This window comes from Mchenga conophoros, linkage group LG7, assembly GCF_057382185.1.
Source record: "Mchenga conophoros isolate Kocher_MC1m ecotype Shallow Benthic linkage group LG7, M_conophoros_male_GT1.1, whole genome shotgun sequence".
Lineage (NCBI taxonomy): Eukaryota > Metazoa > Chordata > Actinopteri > Cichliformes > Cichlidae > Mchenga > Mchenga conophoros.
This window is the reverse complement of record NC_140532.1, coordinates 39,306,812-39,321,459: the sequence shown is the minus strand read 5'-3', so window position 1 is coordinate 39,321,459 and position 14,648 is coordinate 39,306,812. Positions and strand designations below refer to the sequence as shown.

The window sequence follows — 14,648 nt, the reverse complement described above, 5'->3', positions numbered from 1 at the left end:
GGTCCTATTTGGCAAGTGTTTCTGCAATATGTAAAACACTGACAAATGAATCAACACCCTTTTTTAAATAAAGTAAAGCAATGGAAGGACCTTCAGGACCTCTGAGCTCACCATGTTTAATAATTACCTTCACTGGATATTCATTCTGCTGATTCGAGTGTTTTGAGGAGAATCTTAGCAGGAAAGGTCAAACAGTACTTGTAATGCAGCGGTGGGTGATCACACATCCACTGTCACTTACATCTCTAGAGTGGAGCAGCTGCAGATTACAGTGCTGTTAAATGCAATTCATTACACATTAGCATTTTACCACAGTGCTGCAGTTATTGACTGTACTACAGTGTGCATCCCCATAAACTACATGCTGTGCAAATGCAAGACGGTGTAGGTGTGTATGAATTATTTGTAACTGCTCGAGTAAACATTTGAAAGATATGAAAGAAGTAGAGTAATGTATACACTGTACATTTGGATATTATTGATTAATTGTTGGGTGGAGAGAACCCAGATTTGGTACTGTGTAAGTCTTACTGTTTAAAATGTATATTTAATTTAATGAAGCCTAAGCTCCACCAAATTGGTGCATTAATTAATAACAGAAAGAAGAGCCCTGAAACACTAACATATTTACTGTAATACAAAGAATGCAAAATATTCTGCTGAATATATAATATAACCTATTTTGCACAATATGGTCTAAAATATGTATAACCACTCCTTTATACGTAACTCTATTGCTATCTAGTAAGAGGAAGGACACATTGTTTACATATTTGAAAAAAGTGCAAATAGTACCATACCTACCATACCTATTTAACAGAATGAGTGAGTCAGCAGAGTTGTACCTGCATGATTAAGATTTAAGGCATGTAAACTGTATCTTGTAGTTTAATCCATTGATGACTGCTGTTAATATATGAGACAAAGATAAGAAAAACACACCCCTACCTTGCAACAGATGAGCAAAATAGCATCATGATGGGAAAGCTAGCTGGAGGAGGGGATGTGAGTGTTGAAAGTGTTGAACAAAGACTAGACTAGGACTAGTAGTGATATTACACTGTGAAAAGGAAACAAAACTAACTAAAAATGTCTGGGAGTATGGGCCATATGGATAGATGATCATCTTTTGTTTAAAAAGTTGGGCACTAAAACTTCCAACTTGCCCTGCTAGCAAACTGGCTTACAAAACTTTTGATGAGATCTCAGACGTACTAAAGAGGCTTTTAAATCTAACACCTCTGGCGATAGCTGAATGGTTCAGGTTTTACAAAAGGAATGAGTCAAATATTGAATTCATATTGGAGTATATGGCAGAGCTTCATAGATTAGGAGAGCATTGCCATGTCGGGGAGTACGCACTAAGGAACAGGCTTGTGTGTGGACTGAGCAATGAGGCCAATCTGAAATGGCTTTTGACAGAATATAGACTAACATTGACTTGCAATTTGGAAATTTCCATATTTATGGAAAACACAGCACACATAAAGTAGTACACAAAACTCAGACTTGATTAAGAAGTGTTAAAATGTTGCACCATCCTGCAGATTTCTGGTTTAAGGATAAAAGTTGCAGGATGGGCAATAAAAGAGGGTACATAGAGAAAATATGTAAATTAAAGACAGACAAAGAAAACAAGAACCAAGGACAAGAAGGTACAGAGGTAACATGAGAGACTCAAATGAGGATGATTTGTCAGTGACAGAAGTTATATGGCTGACACCTAATGTTTACAGAGTGCCATGAAAGATGAAACTAGCCAGTGGGTCAGTGCTCACATCCAGGAAAATGTTCCTAAACTCAACCTGAAATATACAAATGTGGGATTGATAACTTACACAGGAGCGAGAATCACAATACTGCAAAAGCTGAAGTTAAAGGTGAAATATGGGCACATATATGTCTCTTTGGCATGAGATAAAGGCCATGCACCAAACAGAATTGAAGTTGTGTCAGAAATACTATATAGAGATTCAGTGTTGAGGGAGGGGATTGACTGAGCTTGAAGAGAGCGCAAGACCGAGGTTTCACAGGCAAGTCATGTTGTATACGGCTTAAAATCTAAGCAGTGTTTCAGTATTCGGTACACCAAGGAATATTAGCTGTAAAGAACTTATGTGACTGGGCAATGCTAACAGTATCTTTTGGAAAAAAGACAACAAGCAAAGAACTTATTTGTCACTGAATCCCATAATACATATAGACCAATATCCAATCCCACGCAAAGATGACACTTGTGATTCTTTAGCACAGTGAGAGTTTTTAAGAGATTACCTTGCTTGGGCCCTATCTATATCTATAAAGGAAAATATAACAACCATCATACTCACAAGAGTCTATATGAATACAGTAAATTGATCTTTGGCATCGCCACTGCTCCAGTAATTTGGCAAACTGCCCCGAGCCAGCGGCTGCAAGCTATATCAGTCACTCAGTCATACTGAGAGAGCATAATCATTACTGTTCCAGATGATACCATGCATTTTGCAAGCATAGTTGCTGTTCTGACAAATTAGTGGAGCACTAGCTGTCAATCATGGACTCCATAAGAACTCAGCAATCCTGAATGACTAAGTTTACTTAACTGGATTATCACAAAAGTTCTATCAACCTCTCAAGTGTGTTATATTCACTGAATGTGGTGCTGCAGTGGTAACCCAAATGGAAGCAGATCAGTGTATGTGCATATTTTGTCTTCTGTGTCACATTTAATATGTTTGGCTGGTACTGGGTAACTTTTAATTTTTGCCAATGAATTCATTTTTTGCATGTTTGAAAAAGGCAAGAGACAATGTTTTTGGTTTACTAGTGCTATGGGCAGAATACCTTTGTATGTTGGTAAGATAGTAAAGTGGTACCTGGGTGATTTTACATGAACATTGAACTGACACACATCATTTTTTTCTGTTATTGCAAGGGAAGAAACATATAAAAAACATCTATACAGAAATCCATCAAGTTAAGCTGCTGAAATAATCATTTTGTGGGGCATAATTATCACAATGTTTTTTAGGTTTGTCTGGTTTGCAAACTGCATGTATATAGTAAGCCTTACACTGATCCACTATGCTATGGTGGCAATCTGTTTCCCACTATCCTCTAACCATTTTCAAAATTTCCTTTATTACAGAACACAACATGTGTCCTCACAGCCTACACACTGAAAGTGGCAAGTTCTGATCCAGATTTGGATGCAGTACGGCTGGCGTGCTAGGTTCTTTCAAATGACTATAAGACCTACAAAGACCTGATCTTACACAGCCAGACATTTCTCCACAGAGCTGTGTCATTATGATGAATGCTTGCTTCCCCATGTGCAAATGTTCCAACGAAACGTGCTCTCACCCACTTTTTAGAAGACTCACCCCCACCATCATTTTATAAATGTTGCACAACCAAAAATGTTTGTGATCGGCCTAAGCAAATATAAAAAAACAAAACAAAACTGACTGTTCTTCCCCCCGATACAGTAGCAGAATAATAACTGCACCCTATGGAAGTGAGTCGTGCTTATAGAATGCCTTATTAGAGTTTGAGGACATTGCATGAAACTTTGTATCTGTATATTCCCTACCTTGCCAAGTATTCCCCCGAGCTCCCATTGCTCTGTTGTTTATCCATACAATTGGTAGTCCCTGGTATGAGTGCCAAGGCAGGATTATCCTGGGCAGCACTGCCCACGGCACGCGCCCCGAGTTCTAATGAGTCATGGACATAGTGATCCAGAGAAGGGGATCCCATGACCCCATGGGCCAGTAACCCCAGGGGTAACCCTTCTGTTCTCAGCTCAGCCACATTCTGGCTGTCCCCCAAGACCCAGTGAAACTCTGGAAGCGTCATCCGCGTGACCAGCGTCCACAAACGTCGCACCTCGCGAATGTCGCACCCAAATGTCACCAATCCTGTTGTAGATGAGTGTTCTCTAAGGGCCCCCAGCTGTCGCAGGAGAGTTTGCTGCTGGTCTGATTTAGAAGAAGTGGATGATGAAGAAGAAGAGGCAGCAGAGGAAAAATAGGGTAAGGTTGCAATACCTGATGCCACCGCCGAGGTTGATAGTGCAGATGAAGATATTGAAGAGGTTAAGGCAATAGTTGTCAGGTTGACAAGAGTGCCCAGGTGAAAGCGGGTGTTGTTCTTGATGAGGAAAAGGAAGTCACTAATATTCCATTCCTGGCAGAGCAGAATGCTGATGTCCCACCAGCCATTCATCATCAGCAGGGTATAGAGCAGCTGGGATTGTGGAGCCTCCACAGTTCGCATCGCCATTTGGAAATGTAGAGGATTCTGTGAAAAGTTGGTAAAAGGAGGACAGGTGTAATGGGAGTTGAATTGGCAAATGGAGTGGAAGGTAAAAAAAATAGTTGTAGGGGAAAAGTTGAAGTAACAGAAAAAAAACGGGAAAAATGTGATTTTGAAAAGTGGAGGAGTGCATTTAAAAAGGAACGAGGTGAATAGGTGTGACAGGAGGAGAAGATTTAAGGGATTAAAAAAAATGGATGAAAAAATGGCAAAGGCAGTGGAATTAAATAATACGAGATAGAGAGGAGGGACAGTTAAACATAAACAGAAGGAAATAAAGGAGGAAATAAAAATGTTGTGATCAGAGGACAAAGTGTCGATGGGAATCAGTTGGATTTTATACATGGGAGACAGATAGCAAGAGAGACACAGCATCAGATGATTGGTTTTGGAATTGATGATATTGTGAGAAAAAGCAACATGAGGATAGCGGAGAAATGATGTTGGTGAAAAAGAAAGGAATAGGATGGGCATAAGGAAGTGAAATAAAACAGAAGAGCAGAAGAAGAAACAGGAGAAAGAGAAGGGTTCATAAATCCAAATGTAGTTACTTTTTGTCTTCAGTTAACATAGTTTGCTGTGTATAATGGATAACCTCCACTTACCTGTTTCTATAAATATAACTAATCACATTTTTTAACTGTGTAGTCACTTTGCAGTTCTGAATTGCAGTTCATTTCAAAAGAGCCTTTCCCCTACTCAGCACCACAACATTTAATTTAGTTTACACCTTTGTTGAATTTATGTGATTCATAATTTCAGCAGTTGATTAATGACCTAGACAGATCAATTAGTACATGGTGGCTGATTACCACTAGGACCTCATCTGATACAATAGAATTGTGCAGTCTCATAGTGTTGTTGTTGTGAGGAAAACCTTTCACCAATTTTAGCATCTTTCTAGAAAGAAAGTAAATTGAGAAGCATGAAATAGATTTATTCCAAAATGTACCGCCTAACTGGCTTTAAGTTTTAAATCTGCTGGACCACCTGCAGAGGTAAAAACAATTTAGCGCTTTATGCAAGTAATGCAGCATTGCATGTATTACATCATTGGCGACACATTTCGTATTACTCTTCTTCTAATCGACATTTTTCATTCTAAATAGTACATTTAAGATTCATTTGCTGCCTTTTAGGTCAGAGCTGGTTTAACTGTTTTGATACACTTGACATGTTTGAATTTGGTTCCTTTGTTTTGTTATTCTGTAATCAGCTAACAAATCCTTGCCAGTGTGGAAAACTTATTTCCAACCGTAGCAGTGCTACAAACAAAACTGCTGATTTTTTGGAACTTTGCCCCTAACATTAAATTAAGTAACAAACACTGGCTGATAAACAGTCCCCAGCCCCCTGTTATTTACATTGACTTGCCACTTTATTATGTACCCCTGTTCAACTGCTCATTAAACACAGATATCTAATCAGCCAGTCATGTGGCAGCAACTCAATGCATTTGGGCCTGTAGACATGGTCAAGTCAACCTGCTAAAGTTCAAAACAAGCATCAGAATAAGGAAAAAATGTGATTTAAGTGACTTTGACAGTGGGATAGTTTTTGGTGCCAGACAGCCTGGTCTGAGTGTCTCAGAAACTGCTAATCTACTGAAATTTCCCCTCTAAATCATCACTAGGGTTGACAGAGAATGACCCAAAAAAGAGAAACTATTCAATTCAATAAGTGGAAGTTCTTAAAATAAAAATGCCATATGTCAGATGAGAATGACCATGTCCTTAGAGCCACAAAAGGAAAGAAACTGTAACTCCAATAACTATGCATTGCAACCATGGTATGCCGAATATCATCTCTTGATGCAAACATGTTGCACCTTGAAGATGACAGGCTATATCAGCAGACGACCACACCTGGTACACCTGCTGTCACCTAAGAACAGGAAGCAGAGGCTAAGATTAACACAGACTCGCTGGTCTGATGAGTTTCAAAATCTGGTGTAAACAACAAGAAAAACAAGGATCCATCCTGCTTTCTACCAACACTTAGTGGTAGTTATGGTGTAATGGAGTGGAGAATATTTTCTTGGCACAAAAATGATCCAGTTTGAGCAGAGCTCCTTTGGGATGTGGTGGAACAGGAAATTCACATCATAGATTTGATGCCCACAAATTTGCAGCACCTGTGTGATACCATCATACCAATTTAGACCAAAACCTGAGAGGAATTTTTTAGATATGAAAAATTAAGGTACTTCCAAAGAGAGAAGGGCTGTATCCAATGAAGTGTCCAGTGAGTTTCAGTTGCCACTATTCCAACACGCTAAAACCATGATTGCTCAAAATGTCAAATTTTATGAGCTCATGTTAGTTTGTAACCAACTATGAAACAGCAGTGCCGGTCTTTATATTGAATCCAGTCTTCTCTGCACATCTTGCACATCTCTTTGATTTGAGATATCATGCCAAATCAAGTGAAATGCCTATAACTCTTGAACTTAAAGTTTTATCAGTAGTCTGGCTAGTCTTTACACCCATGCCAAATTTAAGGTTTGCCAAAGTACAATAACAAGTATTGCTTGATGCAAATTTCTGCTACTCGAATTCAATAAAGGCTAAAGAAGACAGTCCCATTCTTAACAGTTAACTCTTTAATGCTGTCATACATGCACTTTCCAATCCAATCCAACCCACTTTCATCGCAGCACCACCATCAGGTCTCTTACAGGACTATTATTATGTAAAACTTCCGTCTGTGCTTTTAGCTGACTCCTGAAAGCAAGTCGCAGCTTATGGCAGTAACACCGCAATTTCACCAGAATCTGCAAATTTACAGTTCATATTTCTAATTCTAGTTTCAGTTTTATTTAATTTTATGTTCATGAAAGGTTATAAAAGTCTTTTTTATTCGTACGCTGATGTATTCAAATTATGAATGAAAGACCATGTTGGTTTTAATAGCAGTTGAAATATTTTCTTCAAGAGTCTCAGAATAGAAACACGATAAAAAGAGAGTCAATATTGAACTCAGCAGGTGTCTGAACACATTACTGTCAGAGATTAAATAATCAAATTCACTATTAAGGTTAATAATTGATGTTGGGTTTCAAGTTGTTCTACACTGGTTGGTTCCAGAAGACACACCTTGTTAACAAAACACTCAGTTCCATAGTGTTGAGCTATAGTATGAAGCTCTTTCATTGGCATAGTTATTTCCTGTTTGGTGGTAATGAATTTGCTCATTTGTTTGCAATAATCAGTTAAATGCAGACTACACACATAGATCAGAGCAGATACATTTGAAAGGTGACACTCATCCCTGTAATACTTGAAATAACATTAAATAGGTCAGAGGGCTGCATGAGCTGCATGAGCTGCCAGATCTGCGTCAGTATACCTCGGCATACTGTACCCAGTATACAATATGGCACTTAATCAGTCGCACACTTGTTTGCTTGCCTGAACCCACAACACCAAACACAGAATTAAAGTTGTTTAAGGGACCTGAGTGAACCACTTTAATTGCTTTACAACTTTTACACAAGCTTTGCACAAAAAAGTTCATTAGATTAATCTGTTGTTTAATTTGATTTATCCTGTTAATCACTCTGTCTAATAGACATGCAAATAAGATATTTATTAATCAGCTTATTGCATACACGTGGATAGATTGTTGCTGGAACAAAAGCACCTACAAAAGCAATTGCAAATGTTTTATTTCAGATTTAAAAGTCCTCTATCAGGGAGGAAAATGGTAATGCAGTCCACAGGGCATCAGAGTCTCGCCTGCTCTCATTCTCCAGGAGGATTGGATGGATTATTTTCAACTGCGGCACTTCTGCACTGTGATCTCCATAAATCTGTAACCCTCTCTTTGTTCTTCATGTAAATAAACAGGAAAAAAAATTGTACTGAGTGTGGCTCCTTGCTCCCCTACATAAATACAGAGATCTGCTGCTTTCAGTGTGCTGTGAAATCCCGGCTCTGTTGTCACTGTGCTCTCTTTTTTGAATCCCTCCTTGCTTCAAAAAATGATTTTCCCCTGTGATTTCCACATCTAAAACACATTAGCTGCAACTTGTTGTGCTAAGAAACTTGCAGAGTTTGCTGTATGGTAAAAAAAAAAAAAAAAGGTATGGACTGACAGACTCATGAACCAGTGGACAAATCCAGTAATGACTTAGTTATTGTTCTTAATACAATGAATCATCTAATCAAAGAAAAATCAATAACCATCTACCATTTGTTATTGTAATACAATCGTTAGTTAACCAATTTAGTTAAATGAATGCATTGCAGAACAACTGAATTGTTATGGAAGACCTATTACGCTCAGTACCAGTTTCATATTTTTTATTTTTGTATTCCACTAGAAAAGCTGTGGAGGATCCACAGTTCAAAATAATCCTTATCTATCTGCACCCTCAGTTCATCCTCTGTCTCCCTTCAAGGCCAGCCTCGCCTTGAAGCCAAGTCTCTTCTGATTGGATGGCCCTCGCAAACAGGTTTGAACAGTGCGTGGGAGATACTGCACTGATCACAGCTAGAGCTGTGTGGCTAAGATGATCGCGTTAATGATACCCACTCTCTTGACATCATGATGGAAACTAAGGATTAAGAGCAGTCTAAAGCTCAAACCTTTGGATCCAAAGGCATTCTTGCACATATATTAAACTTAGTACTTAACATGGGCCTATTATACTTTTTTATACCACATATACTGTTAGATTGCTGGATGTTTTAAAGATTGCAAGTCGACTGCTCAAACTGAATGACCATTTGCATGACACTATGTGGAAAGGCTGCTCAGTATAGACAGAATTTATTGCATGTTTTCTGTAGGTCTGATTACATTGGAGCAGTATACCTAATAAAGTGTTTCTATGGTATATATTGCACATACATCATGATATTGGCGCATACCCTATGGTAGCAATGTTGATTTTTCGCATACAGTTAGTGCTGACACATAACTGGAATAAGTAGCAATGTGAAGATGCTCTGTCTTTCTGTATATATGTGCGTATGTAGCTATCTTTCCACAGTCTCTGGGTCAGCATGGGATATATTTCCACTTTAAAACTAAGTCCTCCTATCTGAGATGACTGGTCTTTCCCAGAGAGCTTCCTTTTGCCAAGAGTTCCTCAGTTCTTTGGCTTTTATATGCTAAATTCTCATCCCTTTCCTGCTATCAAAACCACTCACCACAACTCCCAGCCCAGTTCCTTTACTCTGAGGTCACTTTATCCTTTGCTCCATAATCTCCATATTCTCATGCAGCTTCATCATTCTGACACTTACATAACATACTGTGGGCAGACCACGTTATCAAAAGTTTTTTTTTTTTTGATGATTCATTGTATTACACAAATGTTCAGCTGTGAACCTTGTCTTTAAACTTTGACTTTAAACATTCCAGGATAAAATAAAAACTCAAGGTCAAACAAAGTGAGGAAATAAACACTAATGAGATCATCTCAAGACATCCAAAAAGTTTTTGCACTTTTCACACTCAAAAAATGTTTTAGAGAAATTGCTGTCAGCCTGCAGTTGGGATTTGCCAGTGAAACTAGATTGAGTCAGAAGGGAGTTAAGCCATTTCTCTAAAAGTCTCACACAAGCACTGCACACACTATTTCCTAGTCAGTTTTTTTGCACATGTTCATCCTTCCATTCAACAGTCTTCCCATCTACTCCTCTATCAATCAATCATCCTTAACTTTTGGTTTGTCAGTTGTATCCATTACTGTTATTTCACTTCTAGGAATCAGTTTTGACTTTAAACACCTGCTGACTCCTTACAGAGAAACCCTTCCTTGTGCACAGAGCAGGAAATTAGATATTATCCTAGAAACACACACACATTCTTACGCACACATATACACCAACACATAAACAGACACAAACTGTCTGACAAAGCCACACACACACATTACTATACCCTAGTAGGTGGCAAGTATCCCAGAACCCTTCAGTCCAGCTAATGGGTTTGGATGTGTGCATGAAAAAAACACATTCTTTGTCCCTCCTTTGGATGTTTGTGTGTAGAATATTACAAATACAGAAACACATGCAGATTGTTGGCTTTCTCTCACTGATGTGCAATATCTCTTCTTTGTAGCATCACCCAATTAAAGAGGTTTACAGTGTATTACACCAAATCATTTTTGGGAATGTGCGTGTGCCTATTCCTTCTTGTGCTCGATAGCACAAACAAATAAGGGGGCAAACTCACAGCAGGTGTTTTTTCCACAGAATTATTACTGATGCCCCTCCACGCTAATGAATATAGTATTTACATTACTAACTAGTTTCCCCTTTGCTCTCATTTTAGCTGCAAACTCCACCAGCAAGCTTCGCACTGGTGCGTTGTGCAAGAGTTTATTTTTCAACGATCTCCAACGTAAGAACTGCTGCTGCTTTTGCCTTAACTGTTAAAAATTGACATAAATCAGAATAAAAATCCATATCATTTTATACTGGTTTCAGGGTATTGTTTTATTTTCCAAAAGCCCTGACAAGAATCTATAGTGTTTATATAGATATATACAGTGCTCATATATTGAGCACTTTTGACTCATATACGTAAGTCTGAGTAAATAAAGAATTACAATTACAAAAGAATCCATGTTTGTGCCAAAAGAAATGTTTACTTGTACTGAAGGATTAAAGTGCCTTATTATTTATAATAATAATAAGGAGTGTATATTGGTATATGGAAAAAAAATCAGAACACCACTGCAAACTTTAGTTTATATAGTGATGTAATGGTTTCCTGCCAAGTCTGGACTCCATATGGTATACACAAGGAACTGTACTCAAGGTATTTCCAGTGGTACAATGTAAAAAAATGAAGCAAAGTTTTAGCCTCACTGTAAAACCACCGAAATACACTCAAAATCTCCTCCATGGTTTATTATGTGGATTCACCTTTTGAACTGGTCCGATGAGAGGAGTGTTATGCAGCTTAAAACGGTTCTGCATGAATGGGTTTTTCTTGTATGCTACAGTTTTCTGACACTAATCTCATTATTAGATATGGGCCTGCTAAATATTAGTAGCTGGGTGGCTAAAGAGCAACCTTTTACTTCTTTGTTAAAAGGAAAGGTGTTAGGTCATAAATGTACATGCCAACACAGTGATTTAACTAAAGAGTGTTGTCCGTCTTTACCTCCGTTGTCCAGCAAATGAGATGTCAAAATATAGCATCACACTGACTTATGACTAAGAGTTTTGACTGCAATATACTGCCATAACCTCCTTCACCACAGTGCAGACATAGTGGGATTCTGAATATCAACAAAGTATTTGTTTATGTATCTATACCGCGGGGCATGTGCTGCTAGGTGCACACTGTTGTTGACTGCACACTGTCAATCAAACCATTTTTAAACATTTTATTCTGCAGAAGAGAAGCACTGCTCTTTTTTCTGCTGAAACACCCTTTAAATTCAGTAGATTTCAGCACCATGGACAGAGCGGCTTTTCCCCATGCTCCTTTTGTCTTTGACTGTTTAATGAAACTTTTTTTTTCAGAGTTATGAAAGCCAGCTTGTGCCATTTCACCTTAAATTGTGCCATTTAAGTTTGATTGACTGGGTAAACGCTGAACAAGAACGGGAAGATCTGTGCTCTTGTTGAAGGGACATCAACAATCAGCCACTGAAGGAGGCGTTTCTAGCTCTAGTCCCTGGCTTAAATGATGGCCACTGATGGCTCGCGGTGCACTGTAGTCTGTATCCACACGTATTTAAATTAGTTAAATAAATTACATGCATTCGGTGCATGGTGTACACGCAGTTTAAAGAGGTTGTCAGACTGCGATGTAAAGTTTCTTGCGTTATATTACTATAACACGTCACACCAGCACATTGCAGTTGTATGCCGAAGTGAAGCAATCAACAGTTAACAGTTCAAATTTAGCTAGGAAATAACTTTTTACCTTACTGTGGCGCGAGAACTCCCTCTGCACAACGCTGACTACAGGTACCTGAAGCGCGAGTGAGACGAATTCCAACTTGACGAACTCGTCCCTGTTCCGTGGAAAGGCGATCATGGCAGAAACCCCCTGCACAACCACGGTGTGACATACACTCTCCACGAAGGACAGCGGGTCCTCGTTTTCGGGGTTGCCCGTAGAGGAAAAGGAGAACGCGGGCAGTTCTCCGAGTGTGGATCCAACAGCCATGACAATCTCCAAGGATAAATTGTAGGGTAGCAACCCAGCCCGGTTCAGAGCCTCGACGGCGAGCAGAACCGAGTCTCGGGGTGCGAACACGCGATTTTCCGCCGAGGTGTTCTCCTCCCGTTGGCGTGCCTGGCTTTTACTTCTGTTTGCGCCCCGCTGACTGTTAACGGACGCTCTAGTCCTAAGGCTTCCATACCCAGGCGCACTGGCACTTGTTTTAAACGGTCTTTCCAACTCCAACTGCTGCTCTTCTGTCAACTCTCTTTCGTTTCCCCAGTCCTCAGAGCCGCTGACAGCCATAGCAGAGAGCAAGCGAGGCTGAACGTGCAGAGCTCCTATCCGAACCGTGTGGCCGATTCGTTTGAGCACTTGGCACGGTTGCGGGTGCGAGTGAGCGCAAATCGGAAGAAAGATGAGAGCGCACAACACTAAACATATTAGTGGCAAGACCCTGGTGCCTGGTCGCGCTGCCGGGCCACTCATCATCACCATCCCCACCGACTTCATCATCCCCGCTCCACAGCTCCTCCGGATGCCCGGTCCAACCACACAGCGGCTGAACACCGGGACCGCTCCGTTGGTCTGCGTCTTGGCCCCCTGCCTGTGGCCCCGGTGTGCCGCACAGACCAGCGGTAGCCCCCGCAACAGGACCGGTTCCAGCTGGTGGTAAAGTTGTGCGTTTTCCCTCGGACACAGACAACAGGCTGCTGAGGCGCGAGATTAGGCACGAGCCGCGCACAAGCAAAAAATGATCCCCAAAAGTGCTGTTTTTCATCTCAAAAGATTTTCATCATTCAAGCCTCGGATTACTAAACATGTCGTGGAAACAAACGGCAACATTTCCACATATTCCACAGGCAGAAAAGAAAATGCAGCAGAGTGTGTAGGCAAGCCCTGCCTAGGTCGAAAAAGGTTAATGCGCATCAAACACATTCCAAAGCAGTGGAATCCACCTCTGGAAAAGTCTGATAGCTTAATGGAGTCAAAGGAAAATCATCCCATTATCATCCACAAGGCAGGGGCAAAGGCAGCTGTTTTTTTTTTAAACGTTTCCCCCCTTTTAAAAAAACACCCAGAAAAACAAAAGACACCCAAGTAGAAGCTTTCCAGAGCGCACGCGCTGCTTGGCTCGAGTCAGCCTCTGTGCTGGTGAGACCACTGGCACCAGAGCGTGGTCTTTCTGCGCACATTCCAAGGAGATTTAACCCCATGTTTACTTTACAACCACCAGCCACCCCTCACTTTTCACAGTGTCAGTGCGAAAGAAATGCGGACATGGTCATGGGCATGGTACTGGTGTCATTTATTCATAATCCCGACATGTCAAAAAAAAAAAAAATACAGCACATTGATTATGTGTCACGTGGGAAGATTTGTGAGATTTTACTGGAGACAAAACCAGACAGCTACCTGTTTTATGTATGAGGACACCCAATCATACATTGTTTAACGGATGTGTTTCTTTGGTAACTCACATGTCAGAGGTCACCCGGGACCCAATCAGCAGACCGAGTTTAAACAGGATCCAGATTAACGATTGGTTAATGGTCTGATGGTCTGAAAAAGAGTTATAAAAATATGATCTTCTCGATCTATAAAGAAAAGGAAAATATTTAAATTAAGTGAATGTCTCTATTTAAAAACAAACAAACAAAAAATTCATGATGTGATATTATAGTATATAGTATATCAGAAATCTGTTCACTATTTTTATTACAAATTATATCAGTAAGGAAGCTGACTAAATATTCACTGATAATTTATGGGACAGGGGTGGGATTAAATAAGTGTATACTTCTTCCCACTCCCTTTCAACATGTAACTTAATCAGAATGTTTTTTTGTATGTAATTTGTATAGTATATTTTTTTCTCTCATTTCTTTTCTAAATGTACTTGTATATTGTTCACATGTTGAAATAAATTACCAATCAAATCAAATGATTGGCTAATGATCACTTTTGAAATAGGAGGCACGCCCACTGAGATAGTGGAAGATAGATGACCCTGATCGATCCAATATGGGCTGACCTTACAGGAAAGGACTGAAACAGGGAGAGAGTCGGGGAAGAGAAATTTTGACAGGAGAGGAGCGGGAGGTGGTGACTAATGGTAGGTAGGAGGAGAGAGAAGCAGAGGTTATGGTGAGGGGGGAAAAGGCTTAGGAGGGAACCGTGGATAAGAGATGAAAAGTGAGGAGAGGAGAATGGTA

At 39.9% G+C, this 14,648-nt stretch overlaps 1 protein-coding gene across 1 annotated transcript in view; it reads right to left on the bottom strand.

Annotated features, from left to right (window-relative positions):
- grin3a (glutamate receptor, ionotropic, N-methyl-D-aspartate 3A) overlaps nt 1-13,438 on the bottom strand; it is a 52,577-nt gene extending 39,139 nt beyond the window's left edge. The window contains exons 1-2 of the mRNA XM_085279191.1: nt 12,193-13,438; nt 3,575-4,284 (exon numbers count right to left, since the gene is read on the bottom strand). Of these exons, the coding sequence (XP_085135317.1) occupies nt 3,575-4,284; nt 12,193-12,948 (1,466 nt within the window). The 5' untranslated portion in view covers nt 12,949-13,438. The remainder of the gene's footprint in view (nt 1-3,574; nt 4,285-12,192) is intronic.
- Nucleotides 13,439-14,648: the final 1,210 nt, after the last annotated feature.